The 15,155-nt window shown below is 32.5% G+C and overlaps 1 protein-coding gene across 1 annotated transcript in view; it reads right to left on the bottom strand.

Moving 5' to 3' along the window:
- LOC129226391 (coatomer subunit beta'-like) overlaps positions 1-15,155 on the bottom strand; it is a 46,741-nt gene that overhangs the window by 11,114 nt on the left and 20,472 nt on the right. Inside the window, 4 exon segments of the mRNA XM_054860993.1 lie at positions 2,625-2,832; positions 4,211-4,341; positions 6,491-6,634; positions 8,943-9,049. Of these exon segments, the coding sequence (XP_054716968.1) occupies positions 2,625-2,832; positions 4,211-4,341; positions 6,491-6,634; positions 8,943-9,049 (590 nt within the window).

Here is a 15,155-nt window from a genome sequence, read left to right as displayed (position 1 = left end):
ACAAATAACTGTTAAAATAAAAACTATAATAAGTCGACTGAAAGTAGAAGAGGCCAAAATAACTTCCAGCTATCAAAATAATTGAAATATTTACAATACACAGAAGGACAAACTTCAAACACAACAAACAATTTTTGGCAAAGCTTGTGTTAGATTTTGGCATATTTTAAAAACATAAGGTTACTCATACGAGACTGAAAACAGAATATTTAATTTATATATTAAGGATCCTTTTGAAAAAATTGTATAAATTATATTAATCTTCAAAGTAGATCAAAATTTTGTAGACCATTTCAAAACTTTTATGTGACTCTAAGCTGATAAACATAGAAAACTGCCAAATTTTAAGAATTTTTCTTCTAAAAAGTATAAAAATTTAATTCTAGGAAATAGTGGAACCACTGTTTAGCTATTAAGTTGCTCTTTGATCTATTGTATAAAAGGTTAATTTATAAATGTTAAGTTTTTAATATCTACATAGTAAAAAAAAAAAAATTAAAATTTGATTTAAATTTTTTCAAAAATCCCAATTTTTTAATTAAAAAAATCACAAACTCTGCCAACTACAGATATTACTTATGAATTAAAACACTTGAAATAGCTAGAACAAAAACTAATTTCAGATAGCGATTCCGTACTTAACTTTCTGACATTCAACACTCTTAAAGAGCATGAATTTTGTTAAAAAAATTTCATTTAATGATTTTAATAAAAATATAAACAACTTAATTACTTTGCCTCTTCACAAGGGATAGTAAGCGTTATAAATGCAAAAAATCTTATTCCCATAGCGGATGCAAAGAGAATGGGATATTTTAAGTGAACATGTTAAAAGTAAAAAGAACGAAGGAAAAATCAAATTAAACCAGCGATTCAGATTTTAACTTTTTGACTCTCATAAAGAACACAGAATTTCGTTAGAAAATTTTAACTTAGTGATTTTTACATGAATAAAAAGAAATTTCATTTATGAAAAAGCATAATAATCATCAACAATCAGAAAAATTTGATTCTCAAATTGGATGCAAACAGATGGCTTTAATCAAAATGAAAGCCTCAAAAGTCCAAAAACGGCAAGTAATAGAATTTATTAAAGCAAAAAAATATTAGAATGGTACTTTAACAAGTCTACAAGATGTATATTATTATTAATTATTGACATAATCGTCAGAAATTTAGACTAAGGGATTTTCATTTCTTAAAAAGCAGGAGTTTATAAGGAGTTTGTAAGGAGCATGCGAACCCTAGTCACAACACATGAATTACAAAAACTACTAAATGATGTGTCCGAATATATCATATATTAACCCATCTTTATATGACAAAATGAAGTTTCAGGGGAGATGGTTAATTTGATAAAAAAAAAACATCTGTAATAGTTGCAAAGTATTAAAATTTGTGCTTGCCAGTGATGAATTCGGAAAGTTTACGGTATCAGAATGCCAACGAGCAATGTCTATTTTTTTCAGCATTAGGGGGGGGGGGGGGGGGGGAGGCTCCTAGAGTTCTTGATTTGAAGGCAATGCTCAGTATACAACTTGAAATCAACAAAACTAAATGAAACATTTTATTTGAAAAGAAACTATTATCCACAAAAGCAGTGTTGGACTGATATTCCAGCACCAATTCACCCTTGGTATAAAACTTGTGTGTATATGTTTGTAAAAACTGATTTTTCACCTTTTCAAAAGGGGGTACATTAATATCTAATCTCCACTCTCAATGAAGAAAACTTACTGTAATGCCATTTCTTCAACAATTGAGATTAACAATGCAAAATAGTAAATGGATTGTTTCACTGGCAGATAATCTATTTAAGCTTCTTTAAATGAACTTGCTCATTATGTGAACATTACCATTTAAAAAAAAAATAAGAAAAATGGTTCTTACTTTTACATCAGTCTGTCAAAAGATATACTATATTGAGGCAAATTTGAAAAATTTATCAGCAAAACTGGAATCCTGGCTTCAAGGGTAAAGGGGGGGGGGGGGGGCTAGGAACAGAATTCCGGCATGTAACAATCACAAAACAATTACCCCAGCAGTTCAGAAAATACACAAGTCTTGTAAAACATTCTATAAAAATAAAATATTGGTTGATTGTTAAGGGAAATAATTTAGACACTGATGCCAAGTTACAAATACTAAGAAACAGATGCACTTTGTGTTGGTTCCATATATGCACTTGAGCCTTGTATTAAAATTTAATTAACCTGATAAAGCAGTGTAAGATTAATCTTTTCATATTAAATTGCTGTAATTATTGCTGTAGTTGGAAAAGGGGAAAGGGGATAACATTCCCCAAAATATTTGCATATTATTGTCAGAATACTGCTAATTTAATGTAAATGGAGTGTCAAACCAACTTTTTTTTTAATAAAAAAATAATGTCTACTTTTTGAATTAAATGTTGCACAAGTAATTTAAACAGTGCATTTTTGGCCAAACAAAAATCACCAATCATGACACCTACCCAATAAAAAGTTGCATCCCCCCAAATATTTTTTTCAACTACAGCTCTGATTGCAATTAAAGACAAAATGAGTAAAAAATTTTCAGAATAACAATCACAAAAAAAAAAAAAAAACTGGGATTCTAGCTATCAAACAAACATTCAAACTTACTTGTTTTTCTAAAAAGTGAGCAACACGTGTACGTTGCTCCCAAGGAATTGAGGGCAGAACATTGTGAGCAGTTTCAAAATCTCGGCGCATAACTGCTGTCTGGTACTCCAGAACAGGAAGCAGAAGAGAATAAGAAACAACATTCAATTCCTTGTCTCCAAGATATAATCTGCTGTCTTTTGGAATGTACCCGAGTAAATACATCACCCTAATAAAACATAAAATTGCCCTAATTACAAATGTAAAAAAAATAAAATAATAATATAATCACTCAAAATGGCAGATTTTTCGCAACATAAGAATTCATAAGTATATTTTGCAAATTACTATGTATACACTACGTTAAAATATATACACATAAAAAAAGAAAAAGTAATAATCAGTAACAAAGCAGATTTTGATGCCTTATTAAATCTCTAAAAATGCCTTTAAACACACCAAAAAAAGTCTTAAAACAGCAAAAATTTCCTAGTCTATTTATTGAAAAAGCACTACACAACTGCTTTGAGATATTCAACATAGGTTTTCGACACACTAGTTAATTGTGATGAAGAAACTGTTTTGGGTGTATAATGGCCCTTTTCTATAATACAGTAGTGCAATTTGTGTATAGTCAACATTTTTTGTTTCCAGTCTTAGTAAATCTAACTACATTTTCATGTTTTCATGCTTTACTAAGTTTAGTTTTTGAAGAACTAGAATATTTATTCCATACAACATGAAAAAAGTGAAAAAAAAAAAAAAAACTTAAACCAGCAATTCAGTGTTTAACTTGATGACATATAAAAGTTTGCACAAAAATGGTCATAGAATATTATTTAAATATGATATTTTAAATTAGAAGAAACGTTTTTTTTTTTTTAAATTCACTTGTCACCTAACAGAAGGGAAGCAAAGAATTGAATATTTCAACATTTGACAAATGCACTTTTAGTATAGTAACATTAGCATCACATTTTAGTAAAGCAACAATGATTAATATTAAACAAGATGACTGTTGAAATTTAAGGATTAGCTGAAAATGATGAAAGAGGAAAAACTCATCGAAAATTCTTTCAAATTTGCTAATTTTTTTCTTTAAATTTTTAATCTTTTCTAGAACATTACAATTTTTTCATGATTCCATAATCTCTGAGTTTAGTTACTACTCTGTAAGGGGTCAAAAATCTTTCTTCCAAAAAATAATTAAATAAATAAATAAAAAGAAAGAAAGAAAAAAAAACCCACTAATAAACCAAGGAAACATGAGACAATTATCAATCCATGCAATATTTATCATAACTACCTTTAACAAAAATTAAGGAAAATAGAATATAATGTAAAAAAAAACATTTAGCCTAAATTCTTGCGAAAATTTGATTTCATCTCCACTTAGGAATACAAAATTTAACATTACACCACTAGATTTTACTGTAGCTAGTCAAAAAACAAACTTAAATATGAAATTGCAAAAAAAAAAAAAAAAAGATATAACACACTAAAGAATGGACACATTATTAAAGTTGTTAACAATTGAATTATAGCCAATTATTTAAAAATATTTGATTCATCGAGCAAACACTAAATTACAATAATATGATATTTACCTGTCAAGATGAGATATGGTAACTATTTCACCACCAACATAATAATTCAGCCTATTAACAGAATTTGTGTATATGAAACAATCGCCAATCCACAATCCAGTTTTAACACATTCCAGATGCATACCAAGAACCTAGAAATTTAAAACAAAAAATTAAACCAATAATAAAACATGCATTAATACTGCTATATTGAACAGCTAAACTATTATGACCATTCCCATTCTGTTTGATGCACTCACCAGGATAAAGTGAAATGCACATGATCAGGTGAGAATAGCACTAGTTTCTGGTGTGGATAACGATGCAGTTTGTTAATTACATGTGACTTTTCACTTTTTACTCCAGGGTTCCCCCTAAAGACAGCTCTGATTTTTTGATCCAGATCAACCCCTGGTCCAGCACCCCCAGAGGTATCGTTCCACTTGGAGGACTTGGTGACCATGAGCAAATTTAACGTCCCCCAATCACCATTAACGAAGACTGAGGATTTTCTACCAGCTAGCATCAAATCCGAGACCCTCCAGTCACAAGTCTGATACCTTACCGATCAGGTCACCACGTCAAATTACATGTGACTGTTAGGGGGGGGGGGGAGATCCTGAGACTAAGTACCACTGTACAATTTCTTTTTTGCAATCTATCATAGCAAGTACCACTGCATCGCGGATGACTGATGACAATACCAGTGATAGATGTCACAGAGTGGAACATCCATGCAGCATGTACAAGAAAAGAAATCAGGTGAGCTCCACTAGCTGAAATAAAATCAACTATAGGCAAAAAATTAATACTTGAATAAAATGGAAGACAGGTGTATTCCCGGTTATACACCATATACGCTGAAAACTCTCAAACATTTTTTAGACACATAGCATATACCATCAAGCTTCAAAAACTTTCATCTGTAATTCAGATTCTATCATCACATTTTAAAATTTTCCTAAAACAATGAAATTATTAAGCTACTGGTTAAAAGTTTTACTGAGGGACCCTTATAGCTGCACATCAAGAGTTGTTATTAATCGTTACAGCGGTAGTTAAAGTTAATTTTCGAAAAATATGAAACTTTAATTTTACCAGTTTTTTTCTTCTCCATGGAAAACCTGGAACTCTTATCATCCTTGGGTCTTATCCTCAAGAATTTATGGACATAGTATATGATTGCATACACATATTGTGCATAATGGATTACTGAGAGTATACCCTCAGAAATATTGATGGAAACATCACTGATGGAAGAGCAAATGAAGTGTTTCTAAGCAGAGTACATCTGCCTCTCCTGGTCGCAAAAGACGCCATTAAAATGTTTCTTTATGTCAATTACAATCATGATCACCATCATTTACACACAACAAACATGGGGATATTTTGAATGTATCATAGAAGTGTATTCTATTTATAATTTACATTCTGGTTTCTTAAGCCAGTGGGTATATGAGAATAAGTGTGGGAAAAATTTTCATTTGAAGCCAGCAAGCCTCTAAATTAGTTGGATCTTAATCCTACTGAGTAGATTAGGGATTTTATAGACTGGGAGCTCAAAACTAAAACGTCATTGTCTTGGAATATCCTGGTGTTGACCACTAATTGAACACTTGGTACAATTTACCATTGGCCATCTTCAAAAGACATCAGGCGTCCATGCAGATCAGGTTGGAGATGCATATGGTAATATTTCAGCATTTCAATGTATATATAGTCGAGTCCGCTTAATGGAATAGCCAATTTTCCATGCAAAAAATTATCCTAATAAGCAGGATATTCCATTAAACAGGATTAAAATACATACATCAACGGCTTGGTACATTGAAAATATATTACATTAAATGGGATATTCTTTTAACTGATATTCTAATAAGCGGGCCCGATTGTATATCCATATTTATACACCAATATGTGTTTTCCTAAACACAAAACTTACAAGGTCTGGAAGTATCTTTTACAGAATATGAATGCAACAAATAATTTAGGAAAAAAAAAAGGCTGAAAATGCAACTCAAAATAGGTTTGTATAATTTTCTAAAAATTATATTCCAACATTGTTTAGAGCAAGCTTGTGTTAGTTTACATTGTTTAGAAAAGTGTTAGAGCAAGACTTTTCTAAATACAGTATATACTTTTTTCTTTTTCGTTTTAAAATGATTCTATTGAGTTTTATGGAGCAAGAGCGTTAATGTGTCAACCTTTGAAAGTGAATGTAGCCTGATGAAAATCGGTTTTGTAAAGAAATATTAATGCATATACATACAAGATATTAAAATGTTTAAAAAACAAACATACATCAAATGCTTCTTCAATACCATCTTCTGGAACTTCTGTTTTGAAATGTTTTGCTTTGCTTACTGCCTCAGCATTATATTTCAAAATATAAAAATATTCATCAGTTGCAATGCTGACCAGCTCACCACTTTCGGACCAGAAAACCTGCAAGGAAATCACAGACTAACTTACTAGGGCACAGCAATTGTTCATTGCTAAGTATTCAGTTGAATTTAATTGCTTTTACTTAACACTCACAAGTTTGCATTGATAAGAGGGCTCCTTAGTAATCTGAAAATACATATGCAGTAGACATCTGATTGTTCGCGGAATAGGGTGGCACGAGAACCACGGATAATCCGAATAATAGGTAAAAACGATATTTAGTGTATACAATAGCTAAAAAATCTTAATAATACTCTCAGATACATTTAAGTTATAACTAAAATCATTGCATCCTCTAACATTGAATATAGAAATTATATGTAAAATCTAAAAACAAACAACATAACCATAAGTAAAAAAAAATGTGGAAAGACCCGTGGATAATCCGACCGCCGATAATCGGAAGTTTACTGTGGGTAGGTTTTGCGCATAAAAATTATGTTTTTTCACATTTAGTACATTCCTGGTTATCAAAGAGATTATAAATTACCTTCAACTTAAAATTGGTAAGTATCTACAACTTTGGTTTAAATTCAAATTTATGAGTGAAGAGGATACTCCCCTCCAAGATTTATGTTTGGAAGGGATTATGACTTTTTCGGAGGGAGAGAAAATTTAGCAATTTTAATTGAGTATTTACACCTTTTGCTATGTTCTCACCAGGGTTCGTTGATATGTATCATGATACATATCACGATATATATCCAATATTTATTTTGAAAATCTCACAATATTTAGCTATTTTCGATATTCATTTTTTTAATTACAGTATTTTCAATATAATATGCATACTAATCAGTTATATTGTTCATTTATTGTTAAAAACAACCAAAAAGTTATGTACTATATTTTTATGATGCATTAATACATCATTAATATAACACTAATATAATATTCCTATTTTACTTGTATTTTATATTCATAAAATTATTGGTAATGCAACAATTTTAATTCATATTAAAAGTACCCAGTTAAATATTAAACATTGTTCCGAAAAAAGAAAATGTCTTATGACTGTGCACTGACTAATGTATATTATTTATTTTTGAATTATATAATGGTAAAAGTAGCTAACAGAAGAAAAATAAACAGCTAAATGTAAATAAAACAGCTAATGATAAATTAACTCCATTAAAATTGATAGAAATTTAAAATGAAATATTTAATAAATATAATTTACTATTACTATCTTTACTATTTGGAAGACTTTAGTTTGTGCTAATTGAAAATATTGGATGCATATCATAATATCCAATATAAATCAAAATATCGGATATTTTCGAACCCTGGTTTTCACACTGTAAAACTTTTTTTGTTACATAAAATATCCCATCTTCTCCATCACTTTATCTAAGTTCCTCAAAACTGCAGACATGTGTTTCAGGATTACAAGAAAAAACCTTTTTGTATTTCATAAGAAGTGAGCTTATGGATGAACAGACATCACCCAAAGAACACTTCTTTAACGCTGAAAAAGGATTTCCTTGTAATTCCAAAACAAGTGCATAGAGTTCCCTGCAAATGTGTGCATTTTACATTGTAATATTAAGGTAATTATAATCTTGAAAAAATCTCTTGAAATAAAATTTTAGAAGCTCTAGGAATAGAGAACATGCTTGCCAAAAGGAACAGAGTTAAATTGTTGTTTTAAATATTCATTTAGTCAAAAACTTATTCTCTTACCTTTTAAAAACCAATCTTATTCTTCATTTTTATGGTTTTTTTAATTAAAATTTTAAACAGTATAAAATTGTATCATGTTTTGATGATAGTAATAAACATGATAAAATCGATACAGGGATAAACTATAATTCAATATTTAATTTCCTAGTACTTGAAAATTAATTTCTAAACAATCTCAGAATCATATTTATCTTTTTAAACAAAGGATTAAATGTTTGCATTTATTTTTTTGTTCTTACAAAGGAGGTAGAATCCTTACAGAAAATAACAGATTCTTACAAGCGGGAGCTACCCTGGTAACTTCACACACAAGCCAATAAGGCAGATTTCTGCATTTTAGAGCTTTCATTGAAAACTTTTAAATAATTCATGAATGAGGGTCTCCCATCTGGACTACATTTAAAGGAAGCAATGAGAAATTTTAGCCTGCCATCCCCTCCTGAAATTTAGCTTATGAAAACGGAACAACTAAATAAGAGTCATTGGGAAAGAAGAATTAACTAATAGACATTAAGGGGAAAAAAAGACTCATTAACATAAGAAAAGAAAGGTTTACTATCATCAGGAAATAACTTATCTACATTACAAAAAAAAAAGGATTTTAATATCAGGAGAGAAGACTTACATGTTTTGGTTGAATTTCAATTCTGCGAACCAGTTCCAATGATTCCCAATCATAGAAAGCTAAACCACTAATTGATTTTACTCCTAGCATGTGGCCTCCAAATATTGCTGAAAATGAAAAGGATATAAAATATGGCATAGTAAATGTATTTTAACTACACAACACTCTAGTACTTAGCATTAAATATGAAAAATGGATCAAAACAAAAATTTACACATTAAAAAAAAATCTAATACCATGTTAGATAAAATACACACAAATCATAAAAACATAACAATATTTAAAAAAACTGTAAACATTTTGTGAATTGATATACAGTCGAACCTCCATATATCGAACTTCCACATATCAAAATTTTCTATATATCAAAATCCCAGCAAATTTCTATGTTCATTATATAGAAAAATTGTTTCTATACATCGAAAAAAATCTCTATATATCGAAACTTTTTTCGAGACATTCGTAGATTTTTTTCCACTTAAGACTGTCTCATGAAAAATGAAGGTTAGAGAAGAAAATTATGTTCACCAAAGGTGGCTACGGAACTCATATGGAATCTGGGGTTGAAGGGTGTGTAGTTAAGTCGTTAATCAGTTCTGAAGTTCTTAAATTCTCTCAAGTTTATTTCAAATCTTAGTTGTAACCAGTAACACTGTAAAATCAGTTTCAAGTTATCCCTTTTGTCTGTTGATTATCATTCCGCTTCAGTAAAAATCATTCAAGTTAAATAGATTGATTTTTTACTTTTCTCTTTATCACATTGCTAAAACAAAAATCCCCAATGTTGTGATCAAGTTGAATTGCCAAAGAATATGAAGATGTATGTTGGCGTAAAAATGTAATTTCTGTTAATTTTCTAATCATTAACTTTCATTTAATCCGATGCTCGTATAAATTATAAATGAGGTTTCATACACGGAAATTAGTTTTTATTTTAATGTTTTAGGATACTTTTACTTTTATGATAAAATAAGATAGTTTCCGTGTATCAATTTTTTTTACGGCAATTTTCTACATCGATATATGGAGGTCCAACTGCAGTTAATTTTATGTATTTCATTTTAGCACTGATTGTATTTAATTTCAGCACTATTTGTTTCATGTTAATATGTTTTCTTACACAAAAATGACTTTGTTTTTGTATTTAACTTAAAAATAAATAAATCATGGTTATGAAAATAATAATAATAATCGATTACATAAAAACTGCAAAAGTAAAAACAATTGAGCAGTCATGGAGACTTTACCAGCAAAAATGGTGTCAGGAAGTTCTGCGAACAAAATCGCAGAATTGTGTCCATTTAATTTAAGTCATATGCAACTACGTTTTTAAATGGAAGTTATGATAATATTACATTCATAAGTTTTCTTGAACAATTTTACCTTTCATAAATAGCTGGGTTACATTAATACAATAATTGTTTGCCAAGTGCATCAACATATAAACATTTTTCATGTTGCAGTACAATTTTGATAGAACCAACTGCACAAAAGTAGTATTAATATACTCGGGGAAAAAATGAAAGTATATTAATGCTTACTAAAGAACAATAGCAAACTTTTTGTTTTTTGACAATAATAAAAAAAAGCCCTTTCCCTTTTATTCATTACTATCGGTACTCGCATGGCTTTGCCTGCAGTAGAAAATTAAAAGGTCATTTGGTTTGTCTGTTATTTACAAATAATCGATGATGAATTTCTCGCCAATATTATACCGATGCGACTTCTCCAGTTGTTTGCTATTTTGATTCAATGTGTGGGGTCGGTCTAGAAATTCTTTCCCAGACCACACTCATCGTGAGAAAAACATGTTACGCGGGTGTTTTATATCTGTCACCAGTATGGGAGCTGGATAAGTATAAGACCACACGTAAATACGGTTTTTGCTCCCCTTTTCTGAGAAATGTTCGAAATTAGATCTTCAGAATAGCTGAATTCTATCCGAAGCTGGACATTTGTTGTGCACATAAACTTTCTCCGTTTGGTGTGATATGATGTCTGTGACACTATAGGAACATTTTTCAACCATCCTGTCAACGCAGTTGAGACCCCAGACAGCAGAAGGAAAATGTCTTTACCCATTTTGTCAACGTCGTCTGACTGTTGTAAACAGGGGTGCATTCCCCACCAAACAAATCCCCGTATATAAGAGAAAGTAAATAGGTCAAAGGGGGAGACTCTCGTAGTGCAAAGAGCTGACGAGTCGCGGAGTGTGGCTCTTGCAGTTCAAAATATCTTTGTAACATTAAATAAACTGTAATTTGTAATATAGCTGTAAATATTGATATGTGGATTAAACGTCTCTAAAAGACCATGCATTCTCTTGTAGTCTTTACACAAGAGGTGGAAACGGTACAGCTTAAATTGGTGTCAGAAGTGCGATGCTTTAGATAACCCTGAACTGACTCTTTGCTCATAAAGAAAACGAGGGGGGAAGAAAAGTCGATGCTTTCTCCCGCTCCTTGAAGAATTCCCGAACAGCTGTTTGAAGCGGAGTTTGTTTCCCTTCTTGCGAAAAGGGGGCTTTTCGTTTTCGTCTTCTGGTAACGCGGAGAAAAAGAAGAACGAAACCGGAACTTTCGCGTCTCTTAAAGATTTGCTGTTCGTGTTGTGAGGATCGCCCTGATCTTCGGAGTGCAGCGTTGGAAACGGTCAACCTTACCGAAGGTTTATGAGATCTCCAGGATCTCGCTGTTTGCGCTGGAAGGGTCAAACTGACCATATGCTGAAGAGATCACCTTGATCTGTGCAACGTTAGAAACGGTCAAACTGGCTGTAAGTTGCTGTAGCGGAATCCAGTCACGGAGGCTTGTGTTCGCGCTGAAGAGAGGGTCAACCGGACCTGTATAAGAGCAGAAACGCCGTCAACGTTCTGCATTTGTGATCATATTGATCAACCGATAAATGGTCAAACTGACCATACTGTGAAAAGGTCAAGCTGACCTTCAAAAGTGTGTGTGTGTTGGTGGGCAAATCTTGCCGAAGAAAATCTATTGTGCACGTGCCAATTGTGGTTTACAAAAAGAAGAAAGGCGCGCAGGAAAATCTGGGGTATGTACCTTTGCTTTTTCTTGAGTTGTCATTGACTTGTTGCTATATTAAGTTCTAAGTTTTGGAATTAGCTTAATTCTAATTAGTTAAATGTATGACAGTGCAAATCTTGTACGGGAAAATTGTGTACATTTTAAGTCATTTAAAAGTTAACTGTGGGAACTCAAGTACGAGTACATTAACTTTCTTTTGCTTTCTAATTAGCTAATTAAGTAATTTCTTGCTGTAATTTTTGTATTCCTTGAAATGGCGTTCCTCGGAAAGGGAAAGAAGCAGGATTTGATAATCCTGGCTGAAAATTTAGGGGTAACCGTTACCTCAGAAATGAAAATTGTAGAGCTTAAAAAGGCAATTACAATTTCCGACGATTACGAAGAGGAATTTGTTAGTTCCCTCTTCGAAAACATAATTTCTACTAGGAAATTAGAGGAGGAAAGGGCTGAACAGGAGAAACAAAGAGAACTCGAATTAAAAGAAAATGAAATACAAAGAAAACACGAACTGGAAATAATAAAATTAAAATGTGAAAACCCTTCTATTTTTGAAAATAATAATGGAGTACCCCCATCATCTATCGTGTCGCACTTAAACATTAGGAAACTCATTCCTGAATTTGATGCGAAACAATCGGACATCAGCCTATATCTGGTGATTTTTGAGAGACAAGCAAAGAGAGCTGAAATTCCCAAGGAAAATTGGGTCGCTCATTTGCTTAGCTTGTTGCCACTGGATATAGTGCAGCTGATCGCCAGGGAACACGAAGAAGTAGCATCGGATTACCATCATGCAAAACAAGTGTTGCTAAAAAGATATAAATTAAGTTCAGAAGTCTTTCGACAAAAGTTCACTCAACATCAAAAGAAACCCGAAAATTCCTGGAAAGATTTTACTTTTGAAATCACAAATTATTTAAATGAATGGTTAGCGGGGCTGGAAATAGAAAGTTTTGACCAATTGAAAGAGCTCATGGTAGTGGATCAGTTAAAAAAAAGTGCCGGTCCAGAAATGAAAAGTCATTTTCTAGACGACTGGACTAGTTACAAATCATCCACCAAACTTTCAGAACAATTTTATAATTACGACGAAGACCGAAAACATAATTCAAAATCTGAGGAAAATTCTAATAGACATTTTAAATTTTCTGCAGCGGGTACTGGTTTTAAAGAGACAGGAAGTAAGACGAGAGAAGGAAATCAGACATCTAAGTTGGCAAATTCTTCTAACGTGCAAATTCGGAAAGATTTCGAAAAACGCGCGGCTCCACGGTGTTACTACTGCCATGAGGTAGGTCACATTAAGCCTGCCTGTCCAAAACTGGGAAAGGGAGCCGGAGTGGAGTCTGTCAATTGTATCTATTCTGAAATAGAAACTATAAATTTTATAGAGACGGCAGAACTCACTGAGGGCTTGATTTCTTACACCGAGGGTACCGTGGATGGGAATCCGATATATTTATATCGGGATACTGGATCGACCATTGATTTAGTCAACTCTAAATATGTAAAACAATCGAGTTGGTGCGATCAAAGGGTAAGGATAAGGCAACCATTAAGTCTGGATTTAGTAACATTACCCTTAGCTCAAATCGAAATTTCAGGGCCTTTTGGTACAGTGAAAACAAAAGCCGCAGTTTGCGGAGATGTGTTTGATCGAAATCGGTACCCGTTGGGAAATCGGACGGCCGCGTTGATCAAAGAAAGGACAGGCTATGAATTTTCCCTGGTAGATTTGATGAGCGGGAGCCCCCCGGGTTCTGATATAAATTTCTCACTGACCAAATGTGGGAATGGGGCAAAAGTTGATATAAATTCAGATCTGAAGGATGTCCTTGATGACAAGAAAAAAACTTGTCTTTATGTTGAGGGGCAGGTTTTGGTTTCCGGAACAGAGGAAAACTCCTCGCAAGTGGTCCTTTTTGATAATAATAGAAATGAGTTGAGCACCGCTCGCAACAGGGGTTCAAATCATGATCTGAAGATTAGAGAGAGGAACGGCTCCGAAGCCGAAAATACGAATCAAACAGATTCATTCGATAACGTAATGCCGTGCAATCCTTGGGAAAACATTCCATTTAAATGTACACATTTTATAGAATTAGGAAAAGGAAATTGTGCCGGCTCTCGTTACAGAATTAGTGAATGATTTAATTAAGAAATTTGGAAATTCGGTCGTACTTTGTTCGGATAATACAGAGGCATCTTCGAGCATGGGGAAGTTTCTTTATAGGATCCCGAAAGCAAAACTAACTGCTATCAGAACGTCCAAGTGTGGAGTTTCTCCGGGGCGAGAAAGAGGGAATGTAGCAGCTCTGCAAGTAAAAGATCATCACTTCTTCGTTTTTCTGAATCCCCTAACGCGGGTTCAACTTAGGATACTTCTCAAGTTACTGTGTTTCGCGCATTATACGAAGTGTCGCGAGCGGGAAGGATTCATGGTGGAACGAAAGAGACGAGTGACCTAGTTTGTTTTGGTAACTTGGGGGAAAGACTAGCATATGTCAGGATGTCGGTAAAATATGCTGAATATATTTGTTAAATGTTGTTAATCTTAACTATAACAAATTGTATAATTTTAAATTTCATTGCATGGTTTGGTTAATTGTGTGTACTCGTACTGCGTTCTAATGAATAGCAAGTTAACAATGTTCACGAATAAGGGAAGTAATTTGATGCTTTTTACCTTTAATGCATTTATGAACGCGTTATATTATGATTAATTTTGTTGTTGTTTTCTTTTGTGATTCATCTACGATTTTTCTATTTTAATTATATGACTCTTACAAGTTTCGCACTGTGTTAACATTGTAGAAGTAAAATTGTAAAGTAGTTTGTTTTAAAATGGAAATTGCGTATTGAGTCAATCGCAACTCCAGAATTAGCATAGTACTGCCTATAGAAGTTATTTTTGTAATCAACTGTACTTGGGTGTCATCACCAGAAAAATGAAACTTTTCTCTTAATCGAAAAGTTCTTCTAAGGGGGAAGGAGCTATACCGATGCAACTTCTCCAGTTGTTTGCTATTTTGATTCAATGTGTGGGGTCGGTCTAGAAATTCTTCCCCAGATCACACTCATTGTGAGAAAAACATGTTACGCGGGTGTTTTATCTCTGTCACCAGTATGGGAGCTGGATAAGTATAAGACCACACGTAAATACGGTTTT

The sequence above is a fragment of the Uloborus diversus genome, chromosome 7 (genome assembly GCF_026930045.1).
Source record: "Uloborus diversus isolate 005 chromosome 7, Udiv.v.3.1, whole genome shotgun sequence".
Taxonomy (NCBI): Eukaryota; Metazoa; Arthropoda; class Arachnida; order Araneae; family Uloboridae; genus Uloborus; species Uloborus diversus.
Note: the sequence above shows the minus strand (reverse complement) of the source record. Positions and strands in the feature narration are given on the sequence as shown.